The sequence below is a fragment of the Salvelinus alpinus genome, chromosome 6 (assembly GCF_045679555.1).
Source record: "Salvelinus alpinus chromosome 6, SLU_Salpinus.1, whole genome shotgun sequence".
In the NCBI taxonomy this organism is placed as follows: Eukaryota; Metazoa; Chordata; class Actinopteri; order Salmoniformes; family Salmonidae; genus Salvelinus; species Salvelinus alpinus.
This window is the reverse complement of record NC_092091.1, coordinates 60,886,424-60,913,712: the sequence shown is the minus strand read 5'-3', so window position 1 is coordinate 60,913,712 and position 27,289 is coordinate 60,886,424. Positions and strand designations below refer to the sequence as shown.

The 27,289-nt window shown below is 42.4% G+C and overlaps 3 protein-coding genes across 5 annotated transcripts; 2 read left to right on the top strand and 1 right to left on the bottom strand.

The window, feature by feature from the left end:
* Positions 1 to 67: 67 nt before the first annotated feature.
* Positions 68 to 8,253, bottom strand: LOC139579082 (clathrin light chain A-like). 3 transcript variants are annotated; one of them, XM_071407325.1, is made up of 7 exons: positions 7,919 to 8,245; positions 6,784 to 6,821; positions 6,382 to 6,499; positions 5,991 to 6,102; positions 4,807 to 4,860; positions 3,451 to 3,486; positions 68 to 1,995 (listed from the first exon to the last, which is right to left on the bottom strand). In XM_071407325.1, exons 1-7 carry the CDS (start codon positions 8,109 to 8,111, stop codon positions 1,824 to 1,826), a joined length of 723 nt encoding a protein of 240 aa, XP_071263426.1. In that variant the 5' UTR covers positions 8,112 to 8,245; the 3' UTR covers positions 68 to 1,823. The 3 variants fall into 3 exon arrangements, with proteins under 3 accessions (XP_071263426.1, XP_071263427.1, XP_071263428.1); XM_071407326.1 differs by lacking the exon at positions 3,451 to 3,486 and having other exon boundaries at positions 7,919 to 8,240; XM_071407327.1 differs by lacking the exons at positions 3,451 to 3,486; positions 4,807 to 4,860 and having other exon boundaries at positions 7,919 to 8,253.
* A 3,031-nt stretch (positions 8,254 to 11,284) lies between these two features.
* Positions 11,285 to 21,346, top strand: LOC139577607 (sialic acid synthase-like). The gene is made up of 6 exons (XM_071404741.1): positions 11,285 to 11,525; positions 12,973 to 13,188; positions 13,307 to 13,406; positions 13,571 to 13,725; positions 13,957 to 14,223; positions 18,972 to 21,346. The coding sequence occupies exons 1-6, from the start codon at positions 11,394 to 11,396 to the stop codon at positions 19,173 to 19,175; spliced, it is 1,074 nt and encodes a 357-aa protein (XP_071260842.1). The 5' UTR covers positions 11,285 to 11,393; the 3' UTR covers positions 19,176 to 21,346.
* Positions 21,347 to 21,626: 280 nt separating this feature from the next.
* On the top strand, positions 21,627 to 25,744 carry LOC139579079 (sialic acid synthase-like). Its single transcript, XM_071407316.1, has 6 exons — positions 21,627 to 21,907; positions 22,870 to 23,085; positions 23,726 to 23,825; positions 24,035 to 24,189; positions 24,558 to 24,824; positions 25,146 to 25,744. The coding sequence occupies exons 1-6, from the start codon at positions 21,776 to 21,778 to the stop codon at positions 25,362 to 25,364; spliced, it is 1,089 nt and encodes a 362-aa protein (XP_071263417.1). The 5' UTR covers positions 21,627 to 21,775; the 3' UTR covers positions 25,365 to 25,744.
* The last annotated feature ends 1,545 nt before the right edge of the window (positions 25,745 to 27,289 follow it).

Genomic DNA, 27,289 nt, shown 5'->3' with positions numbered 1-27,289 from the left:
CCAATTAGGTGCAACCATAATTTGAATGTTATGGACAAAACATCAATAACGATCCTGACGACAAAAGTTTAATTCATGTTTTACTGATATTGAAATCGATGGACAATGAACATTAAAAGCAACACTTGGTGCCACAGTTAATCTTTAAACCACAATTCTACTCTGTTTATGACATTAACATTTTGTATATGTACACGCATATAGAGTACATGATGTTTACCAGGGTTGGTGGCAATTCCATTTCAATTCCAGTCAATTCAGGAAGTACAATGAAATTCCAATTCTCTTCAATGCTTTTCAATTATCAAAAATTTGATGTGGAATTGTGTACTTCCTGAATTAACTGGAATTTAAACTGGAATTGACCCCAACCTTGATGCTTACACACACATATAGATCACGTATATTTACCGTACTTGATTCGTGGTTCAAATGGGAAAAAATGCATAGATTGAAATAGTCACAATAAATGCCACAAGCTGGTTCTAAAATGGTTTCCAACACACTTAATAAACAGAGTTTGGTCCTTAAAAGAATAGAAACAAAAAATAAATGTGTATACTTATTTTGTTCTTTAATGACGGAAAGGAAGATGGAAGAGAGGAATATCATCAATCCATGTACAACAACGACCCCAGGTCAGGTAGGTGGGTTTGGTGGGAAATGACCCCCAGGTCAGGTAGGTGGGTTGGGTGGGTGGAAAATGACCCCAGGTCAGGTAGGTGGGTTGGGTAAGTGGGAAATGACCCCAGATCAGGTAGTCGGGTTGGGTGGGAACAACCCCAGGTCAGGTAGTCGGGTTGGGTGGGAACAACCCCAGGTCAGGTAGTCGGGTTGGGTGGGAACAACCCCAGGTCAGGTAGTCGGGTTGGGTGGGAACAACCCCAGGTCAGGTAGTCGGGTTGGGTGGGAACAACCCCAGGTCAGGTAGTCGGGTTGGGTGGGAACAACCCCAGGTCAGGTAGGTGGGATGATACATTTCCCTATGAGAGTTTGGTTGCAATCTGGGTCCAGAGAGGGTTAGCAACGGGTAGAGATACAGCAGTCTCAATTCACTCCCTTCCCCTCAATGTTAACAGATCTGTAAGGTGAAAGCAACATGGTGGATTGTGGAAGCTCCACCACTACACTGCTTATACAGTACGTATGCAGAGCCTTCAGATATTCAAACACTGAATGGTTAGTGCCAAGGGGGAGGGGCAGGGACTGAATTGAGACATGAACAGAGAGAAGAGGGTTGGGGTTAGCGGACCAGAGGGGCCTGCTTGAGGGAGATGAGGACAGAGAGAAGAGGGTTGGGGTTAGCGGACCAGAGGGGCCTGCTTGAGGGAGATGAGGACAGAGAGAAGAGGGTTGGGGTTAGCGGACCAGAGGGGCCTGCTTGAGGGAGATGAGGACAGAGAGAAGAGGGTTGGGGTTAGCGGACCAGAGGGGCCTGCTTGAGGGAGATGAGGACAGAGAGAAGAGGGTTGGGGTTAGCGGACCAGAGGGGCCTGCTTGAGGGAGATGAGGACAGAGAGAAGAGGGTTGGGGTTAGCGGACCAGAGGGGCCTGCTTGAGGGAGATGAGGACAGAGAGAAGAGGGTTGGGGTTAGCGGACCAGAGGGGCCTGCTTGAGGGAGATGAGGACAGAGAGAAGAGGGTTGGGGTTAGCGGACCAGAGGGGCCTGCTTGAGGGAGATGAGGACAGAGAGAAGAGGGTTGGGGTTAGCGGACCAGAGGGGCCTGCTTGAGGGAGATGAGGACAGAGAGAAGAGGGTTGGGGTTAGCGGACCAGAGGGGTCTGCTTGAGGGAGATGAGGACAGAGAGAAGAGGGTTGGGGTTAGCGGACCAGAGGGGCCTGCTTGAGGGAGATGAGGACAGAGCGCATGCGGGACACATCTTTGGCCTGCTTGCTGGACTTTGGGTTGAAGTCGCAGAGGCGCGCCACGCGCTCCCACTCGGTGCCCGGGTTGTTCTCGTCCATGTCCGACAGCATGGCCTCCTCGGCCGCTCTGCAAAGGCAACACAGGAGGGGAACAGAGCTTTAGAGAGGGAGGGAGCAGGCCTGGGCCCCAGAGATCAGCAGAGCTTTACTGCTTCCTGCTAACACACCACCTCCTCTGCAACACTTCAGGGATAGACATGGGGAATCCCCATATAAATACATGCAGGTAGTTTAGATCCCTTCAGCATGACATCATTTAATGAGTTGCCAATAACATTTTAAAAAAGGATTCGTTATCAAAATGGTGCCATTTTAGCATGGCTTTTTCATGTTGTAGTGCAACAGTTTTAGTGAGGTCTGAATCTAAAACTTTGCTTGAGGAGGAAGTGTCGAGTAGACAGCAGCGGAGGCCCAACTCAGAACAGTCCAGTCGACTCAACTACATTACATCCAAAAATAAACATTCGCCGGGTGGCCACATCAAAAACAGACGAAGAGAACAGGGCTGGATAAGAGCACATAGCATGCCCCTATAACCCCGGTCATACAGCTAGTTAGTCACCTGCTTTTCCCTGTCAGTCTAACCAAGGGGTTTTGGAACGGCTATAAAACGCGGTTTGGTTGGTTAAAAATGCAGTTCGTCACAGAACTGGGCGGGGTGACGCCCCTAACTTGCCTTTGGTTACGTTCAAATATTCTCTCAAGATCCCAAGTATAGCATTAGGAATATGTTTTGCTTTATGTCCTTTATACTTGATGAGAGCGCTTCGTGGCAAGTTAGTTTTTTAACAACCAAAACCTGAGACTTTGTCATGCATTTGCATTTTGCTGTGGTTGGAAAGCAGACCATTTGAAATGCAGCAAATACATGTCACAATCTTCACTGATAACTTATATCATCTTTACTCCAATACCAAACCCAAAAAGGGAATCTAATTCCACTAGAAGGCGTACAATACATAATACCTGAAATGAAATAAATTAAAATGGTACCGTGCCACAATAAGACATTTTGAAATGCAAGCCAGAGGGCATAGCAAAACCCAATCCCACCCACTTCCACTGCCAAGGAGTTAACAAAATGAAAGAACCCCTCTATAAACTGGAACACAATACACACAGCAAAATGGGGATGAGAAGCCAATGAAAATTCACTGTCACAACAAAACTACAGATACGCACAGGACCAGTGGACCAACGCATCACAGGAGGAGGGACACCCAGCTTCTAAAATACATGTAAATTGGCAGTGGATTCGTATTCATCTACAGCAGGGCTCTCCAATCCTGTTCCTGTAGAGCTACCCTCCTGTAGGTTCACTCCAACCCCAGTTGTAACTAACCTGATTCAGCTTATCAACCGGCTAATTAGTCAAATCAGGTGCGCTAGATTAGGGTTGGAGAGCCCTGACTACAGTCTAGTCTAATTGTGCACTACTATTGAATATCGTTTTGCCATTTTTCTAGGCTAATTTACTTCTCCCTACTAGGATATTGTCTTAGTTTTTTTTTTTTTACTTAACTGGTCTAGGCGGTAGCAAGGATGGTTAATGTGTGTGCTTAAAGGTGCATAGGAAAAGAAACAAGGAGAAACAGATCACAAGTCAGATATATAGAAATTAAAAGTAAATGAGCTTTATGCAGATGACAAAAGCCAGCATGCATTTTCCCAGAGAAAAAATAAAATGGTGGGGGGGTTTGTTGTTGGTGCTCTAAGAAGTGTGCTTAGCTTGCAGCCTTCATCTGCTGTGCCATTGGGTTGGTTGGGTGAGGCAACAATACATGCCCTCTCTGCCTCTAGCTGTGGGTCTTTGGTTTGGCGGAGACAAGGACGCCGGGTTATACGGGAACATTTGCTCTTCAGCCATCAAATTAATGAAAAGTGGCAGAGAGATACAAGGGCTGCAATACTAAGAGGGCGAGTTAGACAACAACAGTAGCGTGTCATTCTACTGTAGACAGTGGCTTGCTAGTAGGTACTAAGATCACATTTACAGACGTTTGAAGCAGCGGTGTGTCCAAGGCGCCTTCAGTTTAGAAATGCAGACGTACAAGCAACATCACCGCAACAGTTGACGGTCTACATCCAGGGCTCTGCGACAGCACCAGGCTATATGGGCTACTGAAAATAGACTTCAACCGTTGGATTTTGTCGCAAGCCGCCTCCTACGAGCCTTGGATTGTGCTAGCCGGAACGGCTCATAGGAGCAGGAGCTCATCTCCTGTTTCTGTGGCGTGCACCTCCCTGGACAGGACGCTAGTCTATTGCAGGGCCTTACCACCACATGGTATCAACACGCAGCTGAGGTAGCTACGGTTGCAGCTATACGGTTTCATCAATACATTTAACGTGGTACATCCCAAGTACCACACCTAACCAATGTTTTCTACATAGCGTCAAATTCTAGTTCTCCATGTACACATATGAATAATACAGGTATAGATATACAGGGATCTAAGAATACAAAACATTTGCAAGTGGCATGATAAAACAAAGGGACATATAGATGGATCATGGACGATGGAATTAAACAAAACCAAACTAAAACAAAATGGCCACTCGATGTACTACACTACAGTTATGGGAACAGAATTTATATGGAAACTGGGCGATGGAGCATTAAGGCTGATGCAATGACATTCAGCCTACAAATATTCACTGCATAAAAATAAAGACACCAGGTGGGTTTATATTCGTAAAAACATGCAAAAACAGTCACGCACACTCAAGATAAACGAAAGTCTACTTCTTTGAAGAATAACATCAAAACCAACAACAAAAATGAAGGGGAAAGCCGAACGTAAAAATGTGTGTTAAAATGGAAGATGCGGCGTACGATTGACGCGAAAAAAGAAACAATGTTAGTTTAGCAACATACACATAACCAATCAGGTCAGAGAAGGGTTGTTTGTAGAAATCCTCATCCAGCACCCTGGAGACACAGGGGATGTCCCAGAGGAAAGCAGCAAGCAGGAAAGAGAGAGAGAGAGATATCGGTAAAAAGGAGAACAAACGACAGAACAAACCCAGCCCAGAGCTCACACACACACAAACGTCCAAAATGGCACCCTATTCCCTACCTAGTGCACTACTTTTGACCAGAGCCCGAGGAGACTACATAGGGAATAGGGTGCCATTTGGGACGCGATTTACAAAGACCAGAAACAACATAAGAGGCAGGTTAGAGGTAGCTAGGCATTTGACAGAGACTGGAACATTGGCTGATATATTATTCAGTGCAGAGGGAGAGCTTGGGTTACAGACGCTCAAGTTAGTATAAAGTCTTGGTTTTCACTGTCTTGAACACTGTAGATCACTTGAAGAACGGCAAGGAGTTCCAAAACCCTTAACCTAAGACTTATCAAACTGAAATATATATATATATATATATTTTTTTTAAACATCCTACATTTCTGTTTGCTGCTGGGGGTGTCCTGTTACCTTTCGATAGATATTAACACCAATTGATATTATAATTCCTGATCTCAACCAGATATTTCAGAATATTCCGTGCTCAAATGGCTTGTGGTTCAAGGGTCAATTCTGGGGTCTCGTCATTTAGCAACAGCGTTTCACCTCTTAGCAACACCATGCATAACTTGGATTGCCGCTCCAGGTCATTATCAGAACTAAATTAACCTGTGAATGAATATACATGATTATTTTTCATTCCGGGAACATACTGTACTGATCTTTTCACTGTTCTACCATAGACTGCACACAGCTAGCCTACGTCTTAGTTTAGGTCTATTTGAACCTTGAAACACATAACAGGTAGTAGAGAACATAGAGGGACCAATAGGAACCATTGCAACACAATAACTAACTATTCTGCAAGGGGATTTCAGCAGGAGAGCATGTTATTTATACTCAAATGGACAGGGTTTCCTTTCCACGGCTCCTGTAGAGAAAAAGTGAGTCAGTGGACAAAAGGTTCCCTTGGAGTCCAGTGGGTTTTAGTCCTCCTGGCTCAACCTGGGGCTGTTTTTACATTGAAATACAATGACTAGACTATGCATTTTTTACAATGACTAGACTATGCATTTTTCTATGCATTTTTACCTGTTGTTCACTTTAGTCTTCTCCAGCTGCTCGTCCTGTCTAGTGTGCCACTCCTCCAGCTCTACCTTGGCCTTGTCCTTCCACTCAGACTCCTGCTTACGAGAATTAGCGTCTGGGGAAGGGGAGATTAGGAAGAAGAAGAGGTCTTATGATTCACACAGTACAGGCAATTCTCTTGAAAAGTAAGATCACAAAAAGAAGCCTTCTAAAACCAGGGGCGATTTCAACATGTGCTTAGTGTTTTTCTTGCATTGCAAGTCAGGGACATACATTTTCCAATGGTTGTGGTGTTTTAAAGGGGCGTTCAGCGCTTTGGATTCCTTCTATTCTATTGTTATGCTGCACGCTGCTATGGTCCTCTAGCCAGGATATACCAGGGGCCTATCCTTACCTAGGACCTCGAGCCTCTCTCTCTGCTCCTCCCTCCATTTACGCAGGCTCTCTGGCTCAGCCTGCAGCCGGTCGACACTGGAGATGGCTGAGTATGCATCAGACGGGCCGTTGCTCTCCTAACAAACACATGGCTGGTGTTCAACAGGGCACACTGTAGCAAAATTAAAACGTTTCTCATTGGACAAGTCGATAGCATGTCCCCCTTTTCACTCTGAGCATTCCCCCCCCCGTTTTGTGCATACTGAACACAACCATGGTCAATAATGACACAACCATGGCATTTAGTATTCATTAGGCTATGTTAAAACAAACATGCATGGTTAAGTATTCTAATGTTCTCCTTGAGTCAATATAATCACAATCTCTGCTGTATGACAAAATGGAAAACTTAAGATATTACCTCATGAATGTCTCCATTAACAGCACCATCCACTGCATCTGCAAAATAAATTAAACATTTATCATGAACAAAGCCACATCAAAGACAAGGAAATGGCCTACATCATCAATTAACATTACAGAGCGGCTGTGCATCAGACTTTTCTATGCGTCTTATATTATAGAATAAGACAGATAGGATGGTTGCATTTGCTTTCAAAACCACCACGACCCATCACAAATCAGCAAGCTTTCACAATGATCAAATTCAGATTAATTATGGATTTGTCATTGTAAATTTGAAAAATACTAACGTTACACGTAGGTTTGTTCTAGTCTAGTGCATTGGTGGATAAACGCTTGGTTAGGCAATATCTTTACGATGAGCGATTCATTCATTGTAACTAGCTAGCTACATCCCTTCCTTAAAGAGTTGAATAACATGAAAATGTTTCGGGACAATGTAGCTAACTAATCGGTCAATAATCTCACTTCCTGAAGGCGACAGTTTTGTATGAAAATCCAATGGTCATTGAGCCATATATCAAATTGTAGTAATGAAGTGGCCAGTATGTTGGTGCAGTGGGATCAATCAATGACAGGCTTACGTTAGCAAGCTAACCAGGAAATAGACGTTATAACTAGCTAACCTGTCATTCAAAGACACGATATTTTCTGTTAGTTGATTCACGACACTTCACAAAACATCAAGATGTCAATAAGTAAAGTTGCGTGTAGCTAAATTAGCTAGCATATACACATGTAATGTAGCTACTAACTAGCGCCGTTAGCGAGCTTACAAAATGGGGTAACTAGCGTTACCTTGCGCATTACGAGCTAGTTTACCGAATTTTTTTAAATAGATGCCCTGAAATATTGGATCCAGCCAGCTAAAATGACGAAACTTGTTTTTCTCACGATCTCTTTCATTCAAGTCCCCTGCAGACAGTCGATGTAAGTTAGCTAACTAGGTAAGGTATCTCGTTGGCTGGCTAGTTTCCTAAGTAAGATGGCTAGCTTCAGCTAGCTAACTGTGTAACTGGCTAGCACATTGCTAGGTAATTATTGCCAATTTGCTAGGCTTTGACTCCACAAAATTATACGAACGAGCTAGCTAATGTAACTTGATACGTTAAGAGTTCAGGGAACATTGTTACCGTTTGTGTCGCCTGTCAGATTGTTGTCTAGCGACGTTGGAACCTCTCCGCTGTCCAGGATGCTGAATCCTTCGTCGTTCTCAATCCCCGCGATCTCGCTTTCTTGCTGGGCCAAGAAAGCGGCAGCGGGGTCTTCGTCCGTCCCATTGCCGGCCGCAGCCTGTGGTGCGCTGAGCATGTCAAAATCGTCCATATCTAGCTATTTGATGATGGTGGCTACCTATCGATAACGTTACAGTATCTAACGGGGAGTAGATCAGTGGATGAACTCGAGAGTTAAGGGAGGAGAGAATGAAAAAGCGGAAACGCTAGCAGGGCCAGTCAGAAACTAGGAATTGTTATTGACTGTGCTGTGCACCAACCACAAAAGGAATATGATTACACCTGATACGTAAGGGTCCCATGATCTACAGCGTGCCTAGGGTTTGCCAATCTTGAATCTCAAGGGTACTATAGAATTAGGAATTAGAATATTAGTAATTTAATTTATAGCCATCTATATGCAGGGTACAGCAAGTGTGCATCATATTTTCTGCACTATAAAAATGTGTAAAGCAACGATTGTTTCACAGAAGAAAAAAAACATTTTAAGTGCAAAGACACGTGAATTACACTGTCAACAATACTGGCTAGTCTATGATCATAATTTTCAACTCTCCTGAGGTTAATCGAAGATATAGAGTCAATGGGATATGGGATGTCTCTATCTATACGCAATTTGATAGGCTTCTAATTTCACTCAAGTGGTATATTTGATAATTGGTGTCTATTATAGCAGTGATGGGCTACTGTCGGCCTATACTGTATTAGATTCCAAATGCATATGTTTTTTAAAGAGCCGTTTGGGAGCCAAAAGAGCCGTCTCTTTTTGGTGAGCTGAGCCGAACGAGCCGGCTCACTGAAAAGAGCCGGAAAGCCCATCACTAATAGGGTGGCGCACAATTGGCCCAGCATCGTCCGGGTTTGGCCGGGGTAGGTCGTCGTTGTAAATAAGAATTTGTTCTTAACTGACTTGCCTAGTTAAATAAAGGTTCAAAAACAAAGAAACAAAAACTAATAGAGCAAGCTAGACCACTGTCCTCTTAGTACTGAATAACTTACTTGCGTACACATTTTCTTCATGTTTTCAGTGGTTGTGTCAGGGTTGTGTGGTGGTTCTTCATGCCTGCAGATTTCCCCTCCATAACTAATCAATATCTACGGCCTGCTCTGGCTTTTCCTGGAATGCACGTCTTGGCTGGGCTCCAGTGCTAGTGGGCATGTACTAATGAGCTCCGGAAACCAGAACTAGCAAGATGTCAGCCCCCACAAATCGGTGTCCGAGGCTGTCTGTAGTTCTTATTATAGCTCATTGATGACGTACCATGTTCACGTCTTTCAACACATCCTCTGAGATGTCCTTTCCTGTCTCTGGAAACGTACTGTGACTACCTCTATACCCACTTCTAAACTTCTCTTTTGCTTGCTTCTCTGTTTGTGCCCACCAGATGGTGGATTGGGAGGCAGAAAGAGCCATAATCATCGGAATGCTCTCAGTCCTTGCCTCCCTTTATTTTTTGTTACAAAAGCTACTTTTCGACGGCTGACTGTATAGGTTCAATGAACTGGCAATGTCTCTCATTCCCATCATATTCCTAAATTGGAACCAAAGTTTATTCCCAGTAAGCAGTGACTCCTTCTAAAACGACTTTCATTCCAAGTTGTGGGTTATATTGTGACGCTTTTATAATGTATCCTTTCAGCACCAATCATCACTCACTAATTGTGTTCATTTTCTAGTCTGAATTTCTTGATTCATTCATTTATTTAGGAATATTTTTTATATGCACAATATATTCTCCTCCGGTGGGAATCTGTGTTAGATACAATTCCAACCCCAGAACCATACGCTGTTAAGTCCTAAATACTATCTCTATCCCCTCAGATTTTGTAACGGTTGCTCTATCCACCAGTTACTGACAGGATGTATCCAACTGTCTCACTCACTCACACACACACACACAGGATGTTCCCTAAATGGCCATATCTAAGATTTGTTTAAACTTTTGAAACTCCATTCTCTACAGAAAACTCTCTGTTCCTTAAGTGTGATATCCTACCGACAACGCCAATTGATAAGAAGACCAGTATCTCAATATACCATAGACATATTTATCATACAAAAGAGCCCAAATTCAAAGTGACGTTTCAAACGTGTACTCAACAAAGATGTCCAGCTGAATACATAGTGTAACGACCCTGTGTTTATAAGCGCAGAAATCGACTCTGCCGCATGAGCATGCTTTTGCGGCACAGTCGATAGCGCGCCGGACTTCGGGCTAGAAGGTCGAGGGTTCGAGACCTGCTCCGTGCTGTTTCATTACACTGGCGTCAGAAGTGATCGGACCTTGCATCCACGACAGTGCGTGTGCTTGGCCGGTGAGCGCGTTCCTGTAAGACGTAGAGTCGCGAGGACGCGCTCTTTGAAAGGAGGGAGTAGTGTAACGACCCTGTGTTTATAAGCGCGGAAATCGACTCAGCCGCACGAGCATGCTTTTGCGGCACAGTCGATAGCGCGCCGGACCTCGGGCTAGAAGATCGAGGGTTCGAGACCTGCTCCCTGCCTGTTTCATTACAATACATTCAATACAGTGCCGTGTCCACTTACACCTACAGCTCTCACCCTCTCCCTTCCACAAAGATGTACTTCAGTACTTTTCCATCACCCAGGATTTCTTTGTGCATGTCACAGGATTTCTTATCAGTCAGGAGAGGCCTTGAGTTATTGGGAGTACGCATTCCTACAGTCCACTGCAGTCCACTAAATAATGACACTTCTCATACACAAAGAGCTCGAACCTAACACTACTTTCAATCCCTAAAGATACATAAAAACAATCTAGTCATACTAAGATGATATAATGCTATAAAAAGGTAAAGATATAAAACAGTAATATAAAACAGTATTTTACATTTTCTCAAAATAAATCATATTTTTAATAAACTGCGTTCAATGTGGGTATTTTTCCCCAGTAAAAAACAACATCCTACTTTTAAGACCATCTCCTTCACTAATTGTACATCTCTAAACTGTACATGAGAGTGAACTTGGTCTCACTGTACAATTTCCTTATTGAATATATTTGCTAATATATTGGGTCGCCCACAAAAAAGGTGCCTGTCCCAGATTTGTTTGTGCTCTTGCCAAATTAGATTGACTAAGGAAGATTCCATGAGGTGAACAGAAATAGACTAGCACACAGACTACAAAAAACAGGTCCTAGCAGTCACTTGTTGCATGACTGGTGAGGACACTGGCTTATCATTGGATAGGCTGACTTTAGGGAAGTGTATAAAAGGGCAGACGATAAGCAATTTCTTCCTCGATCCACTGTGCAAGACTGCCTCTGAAAATCTCATCCTTAAAAAGATTGTGATTAATTTGCCATAGGCTCTTAATCATTTACCAACTTCATTTATCACTTTTATTTAAAAAATGCCTCTGAAATTCGAACTTGGTCCTGGCAGGATGATTGGGGGTTCTAACCCCTGTTTTATTATTGCAGAAATTGGACAGAACCACCAGGGAGATATTGAAATCGCCAAGAAAATGATCAAGATGGCCAAGGTAATGGAAGCTAAATGAAGAGACATTGTAAGACTTTAAGGACTAAGACTTTCCTGGACACAAATTAACCCTAGTTCTGGACAAAAAGCATGCTGAATGCAGAATTGAGTCTTTTTCTTGTCCAGGACTAGGCTGGATCTGTGTCAGAGAAACTGCCATTTAGTGTGGCTTAAGCTTCAGTTTAATATAACAGGCTGGGCGACATCGGATAGAAAGGCACACATATACATGTATGAGTGTGGGGAAACTTAGTCATCCTGCATCCCTCCCATGTAAATCTTCCTTTAATAACCTCAAATCAAAAGGTAATGTAGAAATGGCAGGACTGCCTCCCGGGTGGCGCAGTGGTCTAGGGCACTGCATCGTGCCTATCCAATGATAAGCCAGTGTCCTCACCAGTCCTCACCAGTCATGCAACAAGTGACTGCTAGGACCTGTTTTTTGTAGTCTGTGTGCTAGTCTATTTCTGTTCACCTCATGGAATCTTCCTTAGTCAATCTAATTTGGCAAGAGCACAAACAAATCTGGGACAGGCACCTTTTTTGTGGGCGACCCAATATATTAGCAAATATATTCAATAAGGAAATTGTACAGTGAGACCAAGTTCTCTCTCATGTACAGTTTAGAGATGTACAATTAGTGAAGGAGATGGTCTTATAAGTAGGATGTTGTTTTTTACTGGGGAAAAATACCCACATTGAACGCAGTTTATTAAAAATATGATTTATTTTGAGAAAATGTAAAATACTGTTTTATATTACTGTTTTATATCTTTACCTTTTTATAGCATTATATCATCTTAGTATGACTAGATTGTTTTTATGTATCTTTAGGGATTGAAAGTAGTGTTAGGTTCGAGCTCTTTGTGTATGAGACCAGAGTCTCTGGGTTCGCGCCCAGGCTCTGTCGCAGCCGGCCGCGACCCGGAGGTCCGTGGGGCGACGCACAATTGGCATAGCGTCGTCCGGGTTAGGGAGGGTTTGGCCGGTAGGGATATCCTTGTCTCATCGCGCTCCAGCGACTCCTGTGGCGGGCCGGGCGCAGTGCGCGCTAACCAAGGGGGCCAGGTACACGGTGTTTCCTCCGACACATTGGTGCGGCTGGCTTCCGGGTTGGAGGCGCGCTGTGTTAAGAAGCAGTGCGGCTTGGTTGGGTTGTGCTTCGGAGGACGCATGGCTTTCGACCTTCGTCTCTCCCGAGCCCGTACGGGAGTTGTAGCGATGAGACAAGAGAGTAATTACTAGCGTTTGGATACCACGAAAATTGGGGAGAAAATGGGATAAAAATGAAAAATAATTAAAAAAATAAATAAAAAATGGCAGGACTGAGGGGAAAGGTCTTTCCTGCTATGATCCTGATACTGTACTGCTGCTGTGCATGGATCTGCATAAATGGAAGTAGGGTGTGTGTGTTTGACGCTATTACTCACGTTGGCATCAATTTACAGGACTGCGGGGCAGACTGCGCCAAGTTTCAGAAGAGTGAGCTTGAGTACAAGTTCAACAAGCGTGCCCTGGAGCGTCCGTACAACTCCAAACATTCCTGGGGAAAGACATATGGTGACCACAAGCGCCATCTGGAGTTCAGTCATGAACAATATAGAGAGCTCCAGAAATATGCAAAGGGGGTTGGAATCTTCTTCACCGCCTCTGGAATGGACGAGGTAAGAGGTTATTCCATGATTAATGTCTATTGAATTAGTTTGCTGTGACTGTGTAGATATTCTGGATTTCAAGCAAAAACATGCATGACTACCCCAACTGCTTTGCAACGCTTGTTAGATGGCTGTGGACTTCCTGGATGAGCTTGATGTGCCCTTCTTCAAAGTTGCCTCATGCGATGCCAACAATTTCCCCTATCTGGAACTGACTGCAAAAAAAGGTCAGTGATTTAAGTTAACACTGTGTTATATATGCACTACATCTTTGCCACACTACTGTGGTAAAAGTTAAATGTTATACTCTGAATGTGCTGTCAAAATGTGTAATATGTGTCATATCAGTGAAGTTAGTTACTGTAGAAATTACAACTTTGTTTAACTTCAGGACGGCCTATGGTGATATCCAGTGGGATGCAGTCAATGGCGACAATGAGACGAGTCTATCAGACGGTCAAGGAACACAATCAGAAGTTTACCATCCTACAGTGCACCAGTGCCTACCCATTGGATCCTGAGGATGTCAACCTACGTGTCATAGCAGTAAGACTTCCCATTGGTTTATTACAAGGAAGGGGTTGTCGAGCAGGATCAGCACGTTATCTGTTGTCACCCCGGGGTAATGTCATAAGGAAACGTCGGTTGAGTCAAGTGCACAGCAATGGAAGAGAGAGAGAGAGAGAGACAACAAGAATTTGACATATTTGTGTTCCGATGGGAAGGAAATGAATTGACCCATGGTATTTCACTCTCCATTTTCCTGACATACTGTAGGAATACCAGAAGGAATTCCCTGATATTCCCATCGGATATTCCGGCCATGAGAGGGGTATCAGCATCACCGTGGCAGCAGTGGCAATGGGGGCAAAAGTGGTGGAGCGTCACGTGACCCTGGACAAGAGCTGGAAGGGCAACGACCACGAAGCGTCGCTGGAGCCTTCTGAGCTGACCGAGCTGGTCAGAGCCATCCGCCTGGTGGAGCGGGCCCAAGGCACGGGCGTCAAACAGATGCTACCCTGTGAGAAAGCCTGCCATGACAAGGTGAGTTGGCCTCGGGAGGTTTAATTGAAAATAAATGTGACATACTTTTTGGAGACTGTTAATATTATGAATGGCAAAGGGAAAATATTTATATAGTATATTTTTGACATAGTGTATTCGGAAGAATTCAGACCCCTTCCCTTTTTCCACATTTTGTTACGTTACAGCCTTATTCTAAAAAGTATTAAATTGTTTTTTCCCCCTCTCATCAATCTACACACAATACCCCAAAATGACTTAAGACAAAAAAAGGTTTTTAGAAATGTTTGCTAATTTATAAAACATTTAAAACCGGAATATCACATTTACATACAGTACCAGTCAAAAGTTTGGACACACCTACTTATTCAAGGGTTTTTACTTTATTTTTAGTATTTTCTACATTGTAGAATAATAGTGAAGACATCAAAACTATGAAATAACACATGTGGAATCATGTAGTAACCAAAAAATTGTTAAACAAATCTAAATATATTTACAGTTGACTAGTCCGAAGTTTACATACACTTAGGTTGGAGTCATTAAAACTAGTTTTTCAACCACTCCACAAATGTCTTGTTATCAAACTATAGTTTTGGCAAGTCGGTTAGAACATCTATTTTGTGCATGACACAAGTAATTTTTCCAACAATTGTTTGCAGACAGATTATTTCACTGTATCACAATTCCAGTGGGTCAGAAGTTTACATACACTAAGTTGACTGTGCCTTTAAACAGCTTCGAAAATTCCAGAAAATGATGTCATGGCTTTAGAAGCTTCTGATAGGCTAATTGACATAATTTGAGTCAATTGGAGGAGTACCTGTGGATGTATTTCAAGGCCTACCTTCAAACTCAGTGCATCTTTGCTTTACATCATGGGAAAATATAAAAAGAAATCAGCCAAGACCTCAGAAAAAGAATTGTAGACCTCCACAAGTCTGGTTCATCCTTGCAAGCAATTTCCAAACGCCTGAAGGTACCACGTTAATCTGTACAAACAATAGTACGCAAGTATATATACCATGGGACCACACAGCCATCATACCGCTCAGGAAGGAGAAGCGTTCTGTCTCCTAGAGATGAACGTACTTTGGTGCGAAAACTGCAAATCAATCCCAGAACAACAGCAAAGGACCTTGTGAAGATGCTGGAGGAAACAGTTATAAAATTATCTATATCCACAGTTAAACAAGTCCTATATCGAAATAACCTGAAAGGCCGCTCAGCAAGGAAGAATCCACTGCTCCAAAACCGCCATAAAAAGCCAGACTACAGTTTGCAACTGCACATGGGGACAAAGATCGTACTTTTTGGAGACGTGTCCTCTGGTCTGATGAAACAAAAATATAACTATTTGGCCATAATGACCATCGTTATGTTTGAAGGATAAAGGGGAAGGCTTGCAAGCCAAAGAACATCATCCCAACCGTGAAGCACAGGGGTGGCAGCATCATGTTGTGGGGGTGCTTTGCTGCAGGAGGGACTGGTGCACTTCACAAAATAGATGGCATCATAAGGAAGGACAATTATGTGGATATATTGAAGCAACATCTCAAGACATCAGTCAGGAAATTAAAGCTTGGTTGCAAATGGGTCTTCCAAATGGACAATGACTTCAAAGTTGTGGTAAAATGGCTTAAGAACAACAAAGTCAAGGTATTGGAGTGGCCATCACAAAGCCCTGACCTGAATCCCATAGAAAATTTGTGGGCAGAACTGAAAAAGCATCTGCGAGCAAGGAGGCCAACAAACCTGACTCAGTTACACCAGCTCTGTCAGGAGGAACTTATTGTGGGAAGCTTGTGAAAGGCTACCCGAAATGTTTGACCCAAGTTAAACAATTTGAAGGCAATGCTACCAAATACTAATTGAGTATGTAAACTTCTGATCCACTGGGAATGTGATGAAAGAAATAAAAGCTGTAATGAATCATTCTCTCTACTGTTATTCTGACATTTCACATACTTAAAATATATTAGTGATCCTAACTGACCTAAGACAGGGAATTTTTACAAGGATTAAATGTCAGGAATTGTGAAACTTGAGTTTGAATGTATTTGGCTAAGGTGTATGTAAACTTCCGACTTCAACTGTATATTTGTGATTCTTCAAAGTAGCCACCCTTTGCCTTGATGACAGCTCTGCACACTCTTGGCATACTCTCAACCAGCTTCATGAGGTAGTCACCTGGAATGCATTTCAATTAACAGGTGTGCCTTAATGCTTTTGAGCCAATCAGTTGTGTTGTGACAAGGTAGGGGTGGTATACAGAAGATAGCCCTATTTGGTAAAAGACCAAGTTCATATTATGACAAGAACAGCTCAAATAAGCTAAGAAACCGACAGGCCATCATTACTTTAAGACATGAAGGTCAGTCTATCCGGAAAAAAAGTTTATTCAGGTGCAGTCGCAAAAACCATCAAGTGCTATGATGAAACTGGCTCTCATGAGGACTGCCACAGGAAAGGAAGACCCAGAGTTACCTCTGATGCAGAGGATAAGTTCATTAGAGTTAGTGCAGCCCAAATAAATGCTTCACAAAGTTCAAGTAACAGACACATCTCAACAACTGTTCAGAGGAGACTGTGAATCAGGCCCTTATGGTCGAATTGCTGCAAAGAAACCACTACTAAAGGACACCAATAAGAAGAGACTTGCTTGGGCCAAGAAACACGAGCATTGGACATTAGACTGAAATCTGTCCTTTGGTCCAATGAGTCCAAATTTAGTCAACAGATGATCTCTGCATGTGTGGTTCCCACCATGAAGCATGGAGGAGGAGGTGTGATGGTGCTTTGCTGGTGACACCATCTGATTTATTTAGAATTCAATGCACACTTAACCAGCATGGCCACCACAGCATTTTGCAGCGATACGGCATCCCATCTGGTTTGCGCTTAGTGGGACTATCATTTGTTTTTCAACAGGAAAATGACAATGACCCAACACACCTTCAGGCTGTGTAAGGGCTATTTGACCAAGAGGGAGAGTGATGAGTGCTGCATCAAATGACCTGGCCTCCACAATCACCCGACCTCAACCTAATTGAGATGGTTTGGGATGAGTTGGACTGCAGAGTGAAGGAAAAGCAGCCAGCAAGCGCTCATCATATGTGGGAACTCCTTCAAGGTTCAAGTCCAGATGATCAGGTTCAAGTCCGGGCTCTGGCTGGGCCACACAAGGACATTCAGAGACTTGCTCGAAGCCACTCCTGCATTGTCTTGGCTGTATGCTTAGGGTCTTTGTCCTGTGGGAAGGTGAACTTCACCCGTTGGAGGTCCTGAGCGCTCTGGAGCAGGTTTTCATCAAGGATCTCTCTGTTTGCAGAACTTTGCTCTGTTCATCTTTCCCTCGACTAGTCTTTCAGTCCCTGCCAATGAAAAACATCCCCACAGCATGATGCTGCCACCACTATGCTTCACAGTAGGTATGGTATTGGCCAGGTGATGAGCAGTGCTTGATTTCCTCCAGACGCGACGCTTGGCATTCAAGCCAAAGAGTTTAATCTTGGTTTCATCAGACCAGAGAATCATGTTTCTCATGGTCTGAGAGTCCTTTGGGTGCCTTTTGGCAAACTCCAAGCGGGCTGTCATGTGCCTTTTACTGAGTGGCTTCCGTCTGTTCTCTCTACCATAAAGGCTGAATTGGTGGAGTGCTGCAGAGATGGTCCTCCCATCTCCACAGAGGAACTCTGGAGGTCTGTCAGAGTGACCATTGAGTTTTTGGTCACATCCCTGACCAAGGCCCTTCTCCCCTGATTGCTCAGTTTTGCCAGCTCTAGGAAAAGTATTGGAGGTTCCAAACTTCTTCCATTTAAGAATGATGGAGGCCACTGTATCCTTTGGGACCTTCTATGCTGCAGAAATGTTTTGGTACCCTTCCCCAGATCTGTACCTCGACAAAATCCTGTCTTGGACCTATGGACAATTCCTTTTACCTCATGGCTTGGTTTTTGCGCTGACATGCACTGTCAACAGTGGGAGCTTAAATAGACGTGTGTGCCTTTCCAAATCATGTTGAATCAATTTAGTTTACCACAGGTGGACTCCAATCAAGTTGTAGAATCATCTCAAGGATGATCAATGGAAACAGGATGCACCTGAGTTCAATTTCGAGTCTCAAGCAAACGGCCTGAATGAAATAAAATAAAATACAATTTTATTAGTCACATGCTCCGAATACAACAGGTGTAGTAGACCTTACAGTGAAATGCTTACTTACGAGCCCCTAACCGACAGTGCAGTTAAAAAAAATATGGATAAGAATAAGAGATAAAAGTAACAAGTAATTAAAGAGGAGCAGTAAAAATTATAACAATATATACAGGGGGGTGCTGGTACAGTGTCTATGTGCGGGGGCACCGGAATACTAATGTAAATAAGGTATTTCTGTTTTGCAAACATTTCTAAAAAACAGTTTTTGCTTTGTCATTATGGGGTATTGTGTGTAGATTGATGAGGAGCATTTTTTATTTAATCCATTTTAGAATTAAGTAACAAAATGTGGAAAAAGTGAAGGTGTCTGAATACTTTCCGAAGGCACTGTATGTAGAAAATATACAACATATATCAATAATATACAAAATCAATATTTTTCCCATTGACATTTGTAATAATAACTTTCTCAAATTATAATGATGTTATATTAATTTTCTTTTATAAGGTAGGCCCATTATGTTTGTCATAAACCTCCCTTACATCAAGTATTCTCTTTGTACAACAACACATACTGTAGGAGGAAATCTCCATATTATTTTCTCTTCCAGCTGGGGAAGTCAGTGGTGGCTAAGGTGGTGATACCCAAAGGCACGGTGCTGAGTATGGATATGCTGGGGGTGAAGGTGGGCGAGCCGAGGGGCATCTCTCCTGAAGACATGGGTCAGCTGCTGGGCAAGGCCATCACAGAGGACGTGGAGGAGGATGGGAGCATCACGCCACGTATGGTGGACGGCTACAACAACAAGGGCTGAGCCAACCAGGGGTGCGTTCGTTCAGGAGGACACAACGTTGTGGAACGTTCAGATAGAAAGATGCTATGTAAAACAAACATGTTAATATGCTGACTAGACAGGTGTTATGATATTGATGGTATGTCAGGACTGATCATCTGTTTACATTTCACCATTGTGGCTAGATGGAGTAGACCTACAACTTCATCTAGTGGACAACAGTTGTTTGACAACGTTAGTGTTGTAGCAACGTCTTACCCTAATCCTTTTCCTCACTTTAACCTCAGTCTCCTGACCTGTTATTTCACCTAACCTACTGTGTTGGTTCCCCTAACCTGCCACGTTAATTATCATAACCTGCTATGTAAACAGACCATCAATCCCAACTACTATCAGTATCACCAGACAGGCCACATTTCGTGTGGGAGCGTTGCAAAATAAATGTACCCATTATTCAACTATTTAACTGCTCACGGGTGTCTGCATAGCCTGGCGCTGAAATAGAATTTGGTTCTATTTCAGAACCTTAACACCTGCAAGTCCCCCTCTCCATTTTACTCATTGGTTTTCGCGAGCATACGAACCCACGTGGGTGATTGACAGTTGAACGAGAAGAGATTAATCAAAGAACCCTATCTAAAAATTAACTAGGTTTCCCCTTTAATCTGTGGATTAATTGTCGGAGTAGAGAACATGATTTTGTATGATAAAAAATTCTGCAAAGATCCAGCAAAAAAAGGGACCCTACATTTAAACTAAACGAACAACCCAACGTTCATGTCCCAGGACAAATTAGCTAGCAATAGCTAGCTAAATATCCATGAATGTGTTGTGTGTTTTGACCTGTCCCCAAATGAATATACCGTAGTTGGTTTTGCTAATTTAACCTGCGTGTCATGAACTAAAGTCTGATGGGGATAGTCAAAATCAACATGTGTATGCACTTGAGGGGCTGGTTTGGGGAAGTTGTAACCTGCTGACTCTACTGACAACACGCCTGCATCCGCATGCTTATTTTGTTCATCCACATCAGATGTGATCTTGACACTCAGGTTAAAACATCAAAGCCAACTGTGAACAGACTATATTAATTTGTGGACAGGTCGAAACAATCATGGACATTTAGGTAGCTAGCTGTTGCTAGTTAGTTTGTCCTGGGAGATGAACATTGGGTTGTTATTTTACCTGCATATTGTCCTGTTTTTAGCTGGTTCTTTGTAGAATTTTGACCCGGAGTCATACAAAATCGTGTGTTTCTCTACTCCAGCGATAAATCCACAGATGAAAAGGGAAACCTAGTTAATTATCTTTAATTATCCTCTCCTCGTGTCTGTCAAGCATCCACGTGGGTTTGTATCTTTTTCCTTATATCCAATAAGGAGGCGACAGTCAACACATGTGCATCTCAAATCTATTTTTAGCTCTTGGCTACACAGAGGCACGTTTAAGCATGTGAGAAATGTGGGGGAAATGATTGAATAACATGTAAGTACAGTTGCAACGCTCGCACACGCAATGTAGCTGGCAAGGTTAAATATGGTAAACAAAAACTTAAAATAAAATAATTAAGAAAAACATTTGAAAAACTAAAGCTATACTGAAACTATAATTTAAGCCCTTTTTACTAATGGGGTTTTCGAACAATGATGTGCATAAACCCTGGACGACTGACATGTGGCGCTGTATTGAAGCCACCGTGCAGCCATCTTGGTAATCCTCCTCAATTAAATGTTTTTATTTTGGAAGTGATAGAAATGCATTTGTTAATGTCTACATTAGTTGCATCATCCCCCCCCCCAAAAAAATTGTCATTTCTGTGTAACAATCAATATACTGCTGGCTGTCACCCAATAATATATTTTTCAGATGCAAAATTCTACAATATCACACAAACATAACATGTTAAACGTGGATTTTTTTGCTGTTGTTGCAGCTGTTTTTTTCAGCTGTTAGTGAATGACAAGTTTAACCTTAATAACTCTAGCTGAAAATGTTATTAGTTACATAATATTTACTCTGCATCACAAGTGTTCATTGTGGACAATTAAAAAATGTTTGTGTGGCAGACTGTTGATCTTCATTCCTCTAAAACAGATGTTCATTTTGGTGTAACAAAATACACCTGGCTGTCATCCAAAAATATGTTTTTCAATTTCAAAATTCTACAATTTTACATAAACATAACAAATGTGCCTTGACTTCATTTTTTAAAATATAAGGTACATTTATTTATATACATGTGGTGGATGTTTACTTTTCTATATCGGAGGATGTGAAATTTAATTTTGTGTTAAGAAAAAGTCAAATATACGGTATTCAAATAATTATTGACGTTTATACTTCTTCTGTAATAATAATTTTAAAAGTATTAATTACAATGTCTCACATTTTGACTCTTGAGAATCCTGAAATGACCTGTGAGTGAAGGGAGAACCTTTATTTTGAAACATGAAGTGGAGAGGAAACCACGTGGATTCCGGATGTGCAACGTGGAAATTAGCTCGACTTCTTCCGCGAGAACACACACCTGACTGTCTCTGTACTACTGGTTCAGAGCAAGAGAACCTAGCCATCTTATCGCTACAAACATTTTAGGAAACCGCATTTATCACATTTCTAAAATGCCTCTGAAATTCGAGCTTTGTCCTGGCAGGATGATTGGGGGTTCTAACCCCTGTTTTATTATTGCAGAAATTGGACAGAACCACCAGGGAGATATCGAAATTGCCAAGAAAATGATCAAAATGGCCAAGGTAATGTTAGTAGCAAAATTAATCAGTTAACTTAGCTCAGCTGCTGTATTGGGGACCATGGTACTGACTTACTAGTTAACTAGCGGCCTCTTTAGTATAAATGCATTTGACTATTTTGGCCGTTTTAAAACTGACAGTCCAGTCTCTTGCAAGACACTGCTTCTTGTCTGACTGCTGCCCTGCTACTGTGCCAATGAGGAAATGATCGATTCCAGTGCCCATATGACTGTAAAATGACATTAGCCTGCTCTGTTGCTTGCTGGGGGTGTATTTCAAATTGTGAACTTGTGCAATTGAGACCATGGGCATCTATTGGTCAATTTATTAAGGACTGATATGGGTGGAAATGAATTTCCTGCCAGAGATATGGCACAACAGATACCCACCCCCATATATGAAATGATCACACCATTTGACTGTTTTATGAAAGGCAGTGGGTGTGTTAGCTATAGATTGTTGCACATGATAATGTGATTTAACCAAAGATTTTTGATATCCATTCAAGTTTCAAGTCAAGTTTTTAAGCTTTTTAATGTCACGTGCACAAGTACAGTGAAATGCCATTCTGGCCTTAATGTGAGTTAGGTTAGGTACTGTTTGGTGTAGCACAGTGACATTTCGACCAACCTTAACTTGGCGATGCTATCTTTGTTTTTCATTCAGCCAAACCTTTATCTTCCAAAATGTCATTGTCCAGTTGCAGGTTTGAATTTATTAATGTTTTGCTCTGAGGTAATCCGACAATGTCTGTCGCCATCTTGTCTATTTCAAGTCTTCTCTCATTGTTCGAGACAGGTGAGTGTCATCATGACATGCGGCACTTAGGTGGGTCCACACCCCAAAGTGCCGCACCCCAGTCGCAATAAATGATAGAAGATTTTAAACAAGGTTTCCTCCTCATCCTCCTTGGCAACACATTTTACAACTATGTGACCCTACTCGTATTGACAATCAATTCACAGGACTGCGGGGCAGACTGCGCCAAGTTTCAGAAGAGTGAGCTTGAGTACAAGTTCAACAAGCGTGCCCTGGAGCGTCCGTACACCTCCAAACAATCCTGGGGAAAGACATACGGAGAGCACAAGCGCCATCTTGAGTTCAGTCATATACAATACGTAGAGCTGCAGAACTATGCAAAGGAGGTTGGAATTTTCTTTACTGCTTCAGGAATGGACGAGGTAAGAATGATGGTGATGTGGAATAGGCCCATAGATCCCCACTGTGGAGGTGTCATAATACCCATAAAACCTAGCGGTCAAATAGGGAAATGGTTCCAATTGTTTCACAATTAATTTTTCCTTAGGGAATTTTAGAAATGCCTAAAATAAGGGCTGTGTTTACTGAATCCTCACCCTGGCGTGACGTTTTGATAACCATCTAAATCTCTCTCGGACAGGGTGATGATTTGTATATAGTTAATCCAGAGATTCTTACCTTTGCCTCGATTCAGCAGTGTCGTGGAGATCATCTTGGCATTTGTAGTTCTTTCTGACAGCCACATTAGCAGCTAAGTAGCATTTATTTTTTGTGGGGTAAATACAGGCAAATAAATTGATAAGTCACCTTGTCCTAGAGAGATTTACACGGTTATCAAAACGTCACGCCAGGGTGATCCTACATGAAACACAGCCTTTATTTTAAGAGTTTCTAAAATCCCCTATGGGAAAAATGAATGGGGGGGAAACAATTGGAACCATTTCCCTGTTTGACTGTTAGGTTTTTGGGGGTATTATGACTCTTACTGTGGTACTATATTGATTAGGCCTGTATAATGCATATAAAAACTGTATTAATTATTTGTTGTATATCTCTTGTTAGATGGCTGTGGAGTTCCTACATGAGCTTGATGTGCCCTTCTTCAAAGTTGGTTCAGGGGACACCAATAACTTTCCCTATCTGGAAAAGACTGCAAAAAAAGGTCAGTGGTTTTAAAGTTTACAGTATGATAGATATTGGGTGTCTTAGGCTGCTAAATGTAAAAATGAACATTTTAGCTTCTGAAGTAATTTGTTTATTTGGTCTACTTTATACTCGGGAAAGTGTAGTAAAACTTTTGCAATATCAAGAATAAAGCGAAGCATAGGTGTTTGTTGTGTGAAATCTCACATCTCTTTGGTTTAATGCTAGGTCGCCCCATGGTGGTATCCAGTGGCATGCAGTCAATGGAGACAATGAGACGGGTCTACCAGACGGTCAAGAAACACAATCAGAACTTCTGCATCCTGCAGTGCACCAGTGCCTACCCATTGGAGGCTGAAGATGTCAACCTGCGTGTCATCGCAGTAAGAGTTTTTCATTGGTTTGAATGAAGGAATTGTTTCAGTCAAGATCACCCCTAAACACATGGTGCATCTTATTTCTGTTATTTATTTATTTTATTTACCCTTTATTTAACTAGGCAAGTCAGTTAAGAACAAATTCTTATTTACAATGACGGCCTAGGAACAGTGGGTTAACTGCCTTGTTCAGGGGCAGAATGACAGATTTTTACCTTGTCAGCTTGTTCCTGCCCACCGCGCTAACCACTAGGCTACCTGCCGCCCCAATGGACCACTAGTGCAACAGTCATATTGCTAGTCTGTGGTTAAGGCTAAGTCCAGAGAGAATACATGTTTCGAGGCAGGAAAATGACCCTTGATCTCGTTCATAGGAATACCAGAAGGAATTCCCTGATATTCCCATTGGATATTCCGGTCACGAGTCTGGGGTCCACATCTCCGTGGCAGCAGTGGCGCTGGGGGCAAAGGTCATTGAGCGTCATGTGACCCTGGACAAGAGCTGGAAGGGGAGTGACCACGAAGCTTCTCTGGAGCCCTCTGAGCTGACAGAGCTGGTGAAAGCCATTCGATTGGTGGAGAGGTCTCTGGGGACGGGCATCAAGCAGATGCTGCCCTGTGAGAAGCCATGCCACGATAAGGTACTTCCTGGATGGGCACTTTTCATTGTATTCCAACAGATGGCGTTGTTCTTAAGCTACCACATAGCCTGACTGCCATTAACCATTGCAGATGGCCATCTGATGTAAGACAATGGGGTCATTTTTTTACAAACATTATTTAAGCATTTATTCCAATTCAGGGGTGGGTGTGTGTTAAGGCTAGGTGTTTTTTTTCCCTAACCTCGTCATCTGACCTGGAAAAACTCTGTACCCTATAGGCTATATGATCTTTGGTTCGTTGCTTCAAACAGGAAAGGACGTCAGAACTTCTTTTAATACATTGATTGTGTTCTCTTCCAGCTGGGGAAATCAGTGGTGGCCAAGGTGGCGATCCCCAAAGGCACGGTGCTTGGCATGGACATGCTGGGGGTGAAGGTGGGCGAGCCGAAGGGCGTTCCGCCCGAGGACATCTTCCAGCTGGTGGGCAAGTCCGTCACAGAGGACGTGGAGGAGGACGAGAGCATCACCCCGGATGTGGTCGACAGCTACGGCAAAAAGATCAAGTGCCGAGTGGAGTAATCACCCTTGTAATAGCCTACTGTAACCATGGTAATACCGTAACCACAATGCCAAACAACACAATGTACTTTTACAGGCTGTGAAAAGATGGTTGTGGGAACATCGATAATCCAGATAATATTTAGAGGCCCAGGAGTTTCAGTTAAGGGGACATGCTTTATATTTCTGGTTCCATGTTTTTTTACTAGATAGAAGCAAACATTCAATGAATGAGACTTGACTACAAGTGCCTTGTTAAGAAGAAAATACAAACTGTAGGTTCAGTAGTGACTGAAATGATTGCATTCTAATTGAATGTTTAACTGTTCATGTATAAAGGAAATGGCCAGTTATGTTAAGTTGCACTACAAAAATGTCAAATACAAAATGCCAAACATTAATGATTGTTTTTATCTTTTTCATACGAAATCACACTCCTTGATTGAAATTATGTTATTTTGTGATACAGTTCTGTTACAGATGAGTGTTCAAAGTGAAAACATACCGTATGTACAGTACCAGTCAAAAGTTTGCAGACACCTACTCATTCCAGGGTTTTTCTGTATTTTTACTGTTTTCTACATTGTAGAATAATAGTGATGACATCAACTATGAAATAACACATATGGAATCATGTACTAACCAAAAATCTAAATATATTTGAGATTCTTCAAAGTAGCCACCCTTTGCCTTGACAGCTCTGCACACTCTTGGCATTCTATCAACCAGCTTCAATTGGTAGACACCTGGAATTAAATTAACAGGTGTGCCTTGTTAAAAGTTAATTTGTAGTATTTCTTTCCTTAATGCGTTTGAGCCAAATCAGTTGTGTTGTGACAAGGTAGGGGTAGTGTACAGAAGATAGCCCCATTTGGTAAAAGACCAAGTCCATATTATGGCAAGAACAGCTCAAATAAGCAAAGAGAAATGACAGTCCATTACTTTAAGACATGAAGGTCAGTCAATGTGGAAAATTACAGGAACTATAAGTTCAAGTACAGTTGCAAAACCCATCAAGCGCTATGATGAAACTGACTCTCAGGACCGCCACAGGAAAGGAAGACCTGTAAGTAGGTGAACGGATGATCTCTGCATGTGTGGTTCCCACAGTGAAGCATGGAGGAAGTGTGGGTGTGCTTTGCTGGTGACACTCAGTGATTTTATTTAGAATTCAAAGTACACTTAACCAGCATAGTTACCATAGCATTCTGCAGCGATACGCCATCCCATCTGGTTTGCGCTTAGTGGGACTATCATTTTTTTTTCAACAGGACAATAACTCACCACACCTCCAGGCTGTGTAAGGGCTGTTTGGCCAAGGAGAGTGATGGAGTGCTGCATCAGATGATCTGGCCTCCACAATCACCTGACCTCAACCTAATTGAGTTGGACCGCAGGGTGAAGGAGAAGCAGCCAATAAGTGCTCAGCATACAGTACCTTGCAGAAGTATTCACCCCCTTGTCGTTTTTCCTATTTTGTTGTGTTACAACCTGTAATTTAAATTGATTTTCATTTGGATTTCATGTAATGGACATACAAAATAGTCCAAATTGGTGAAGTGAAATGAAAAAATAACTTGTTTCAAAAGAAATATTACATGGAAAAGTGGTGCGTGCATATGTATTCACCCCCTTTGCTATGAAGCCCCTAAATAAGATCTGGTGCAACCAATTACCTTCAGAAGTCACATAATTAGTTAAATAAAGTCCACCTGTGTGCAATGTGTCACATGAGCTCAGTATATATACACCAGTTCGAAAAGGCCCCAGAGTCTGCAACACCACCAAGCAAGTGGCACCATGAAAACCAAGGAGCTCTTCAAACAGGTCAGGGACAAAGTTGTGGAGAAGTCCAGATCAGGGTTGGATTATAAAAATATCTATGAAACTTTGAACATTCCATGGAGCACCATTAAATACATTATTAAAAAATTGAAAGAATATGG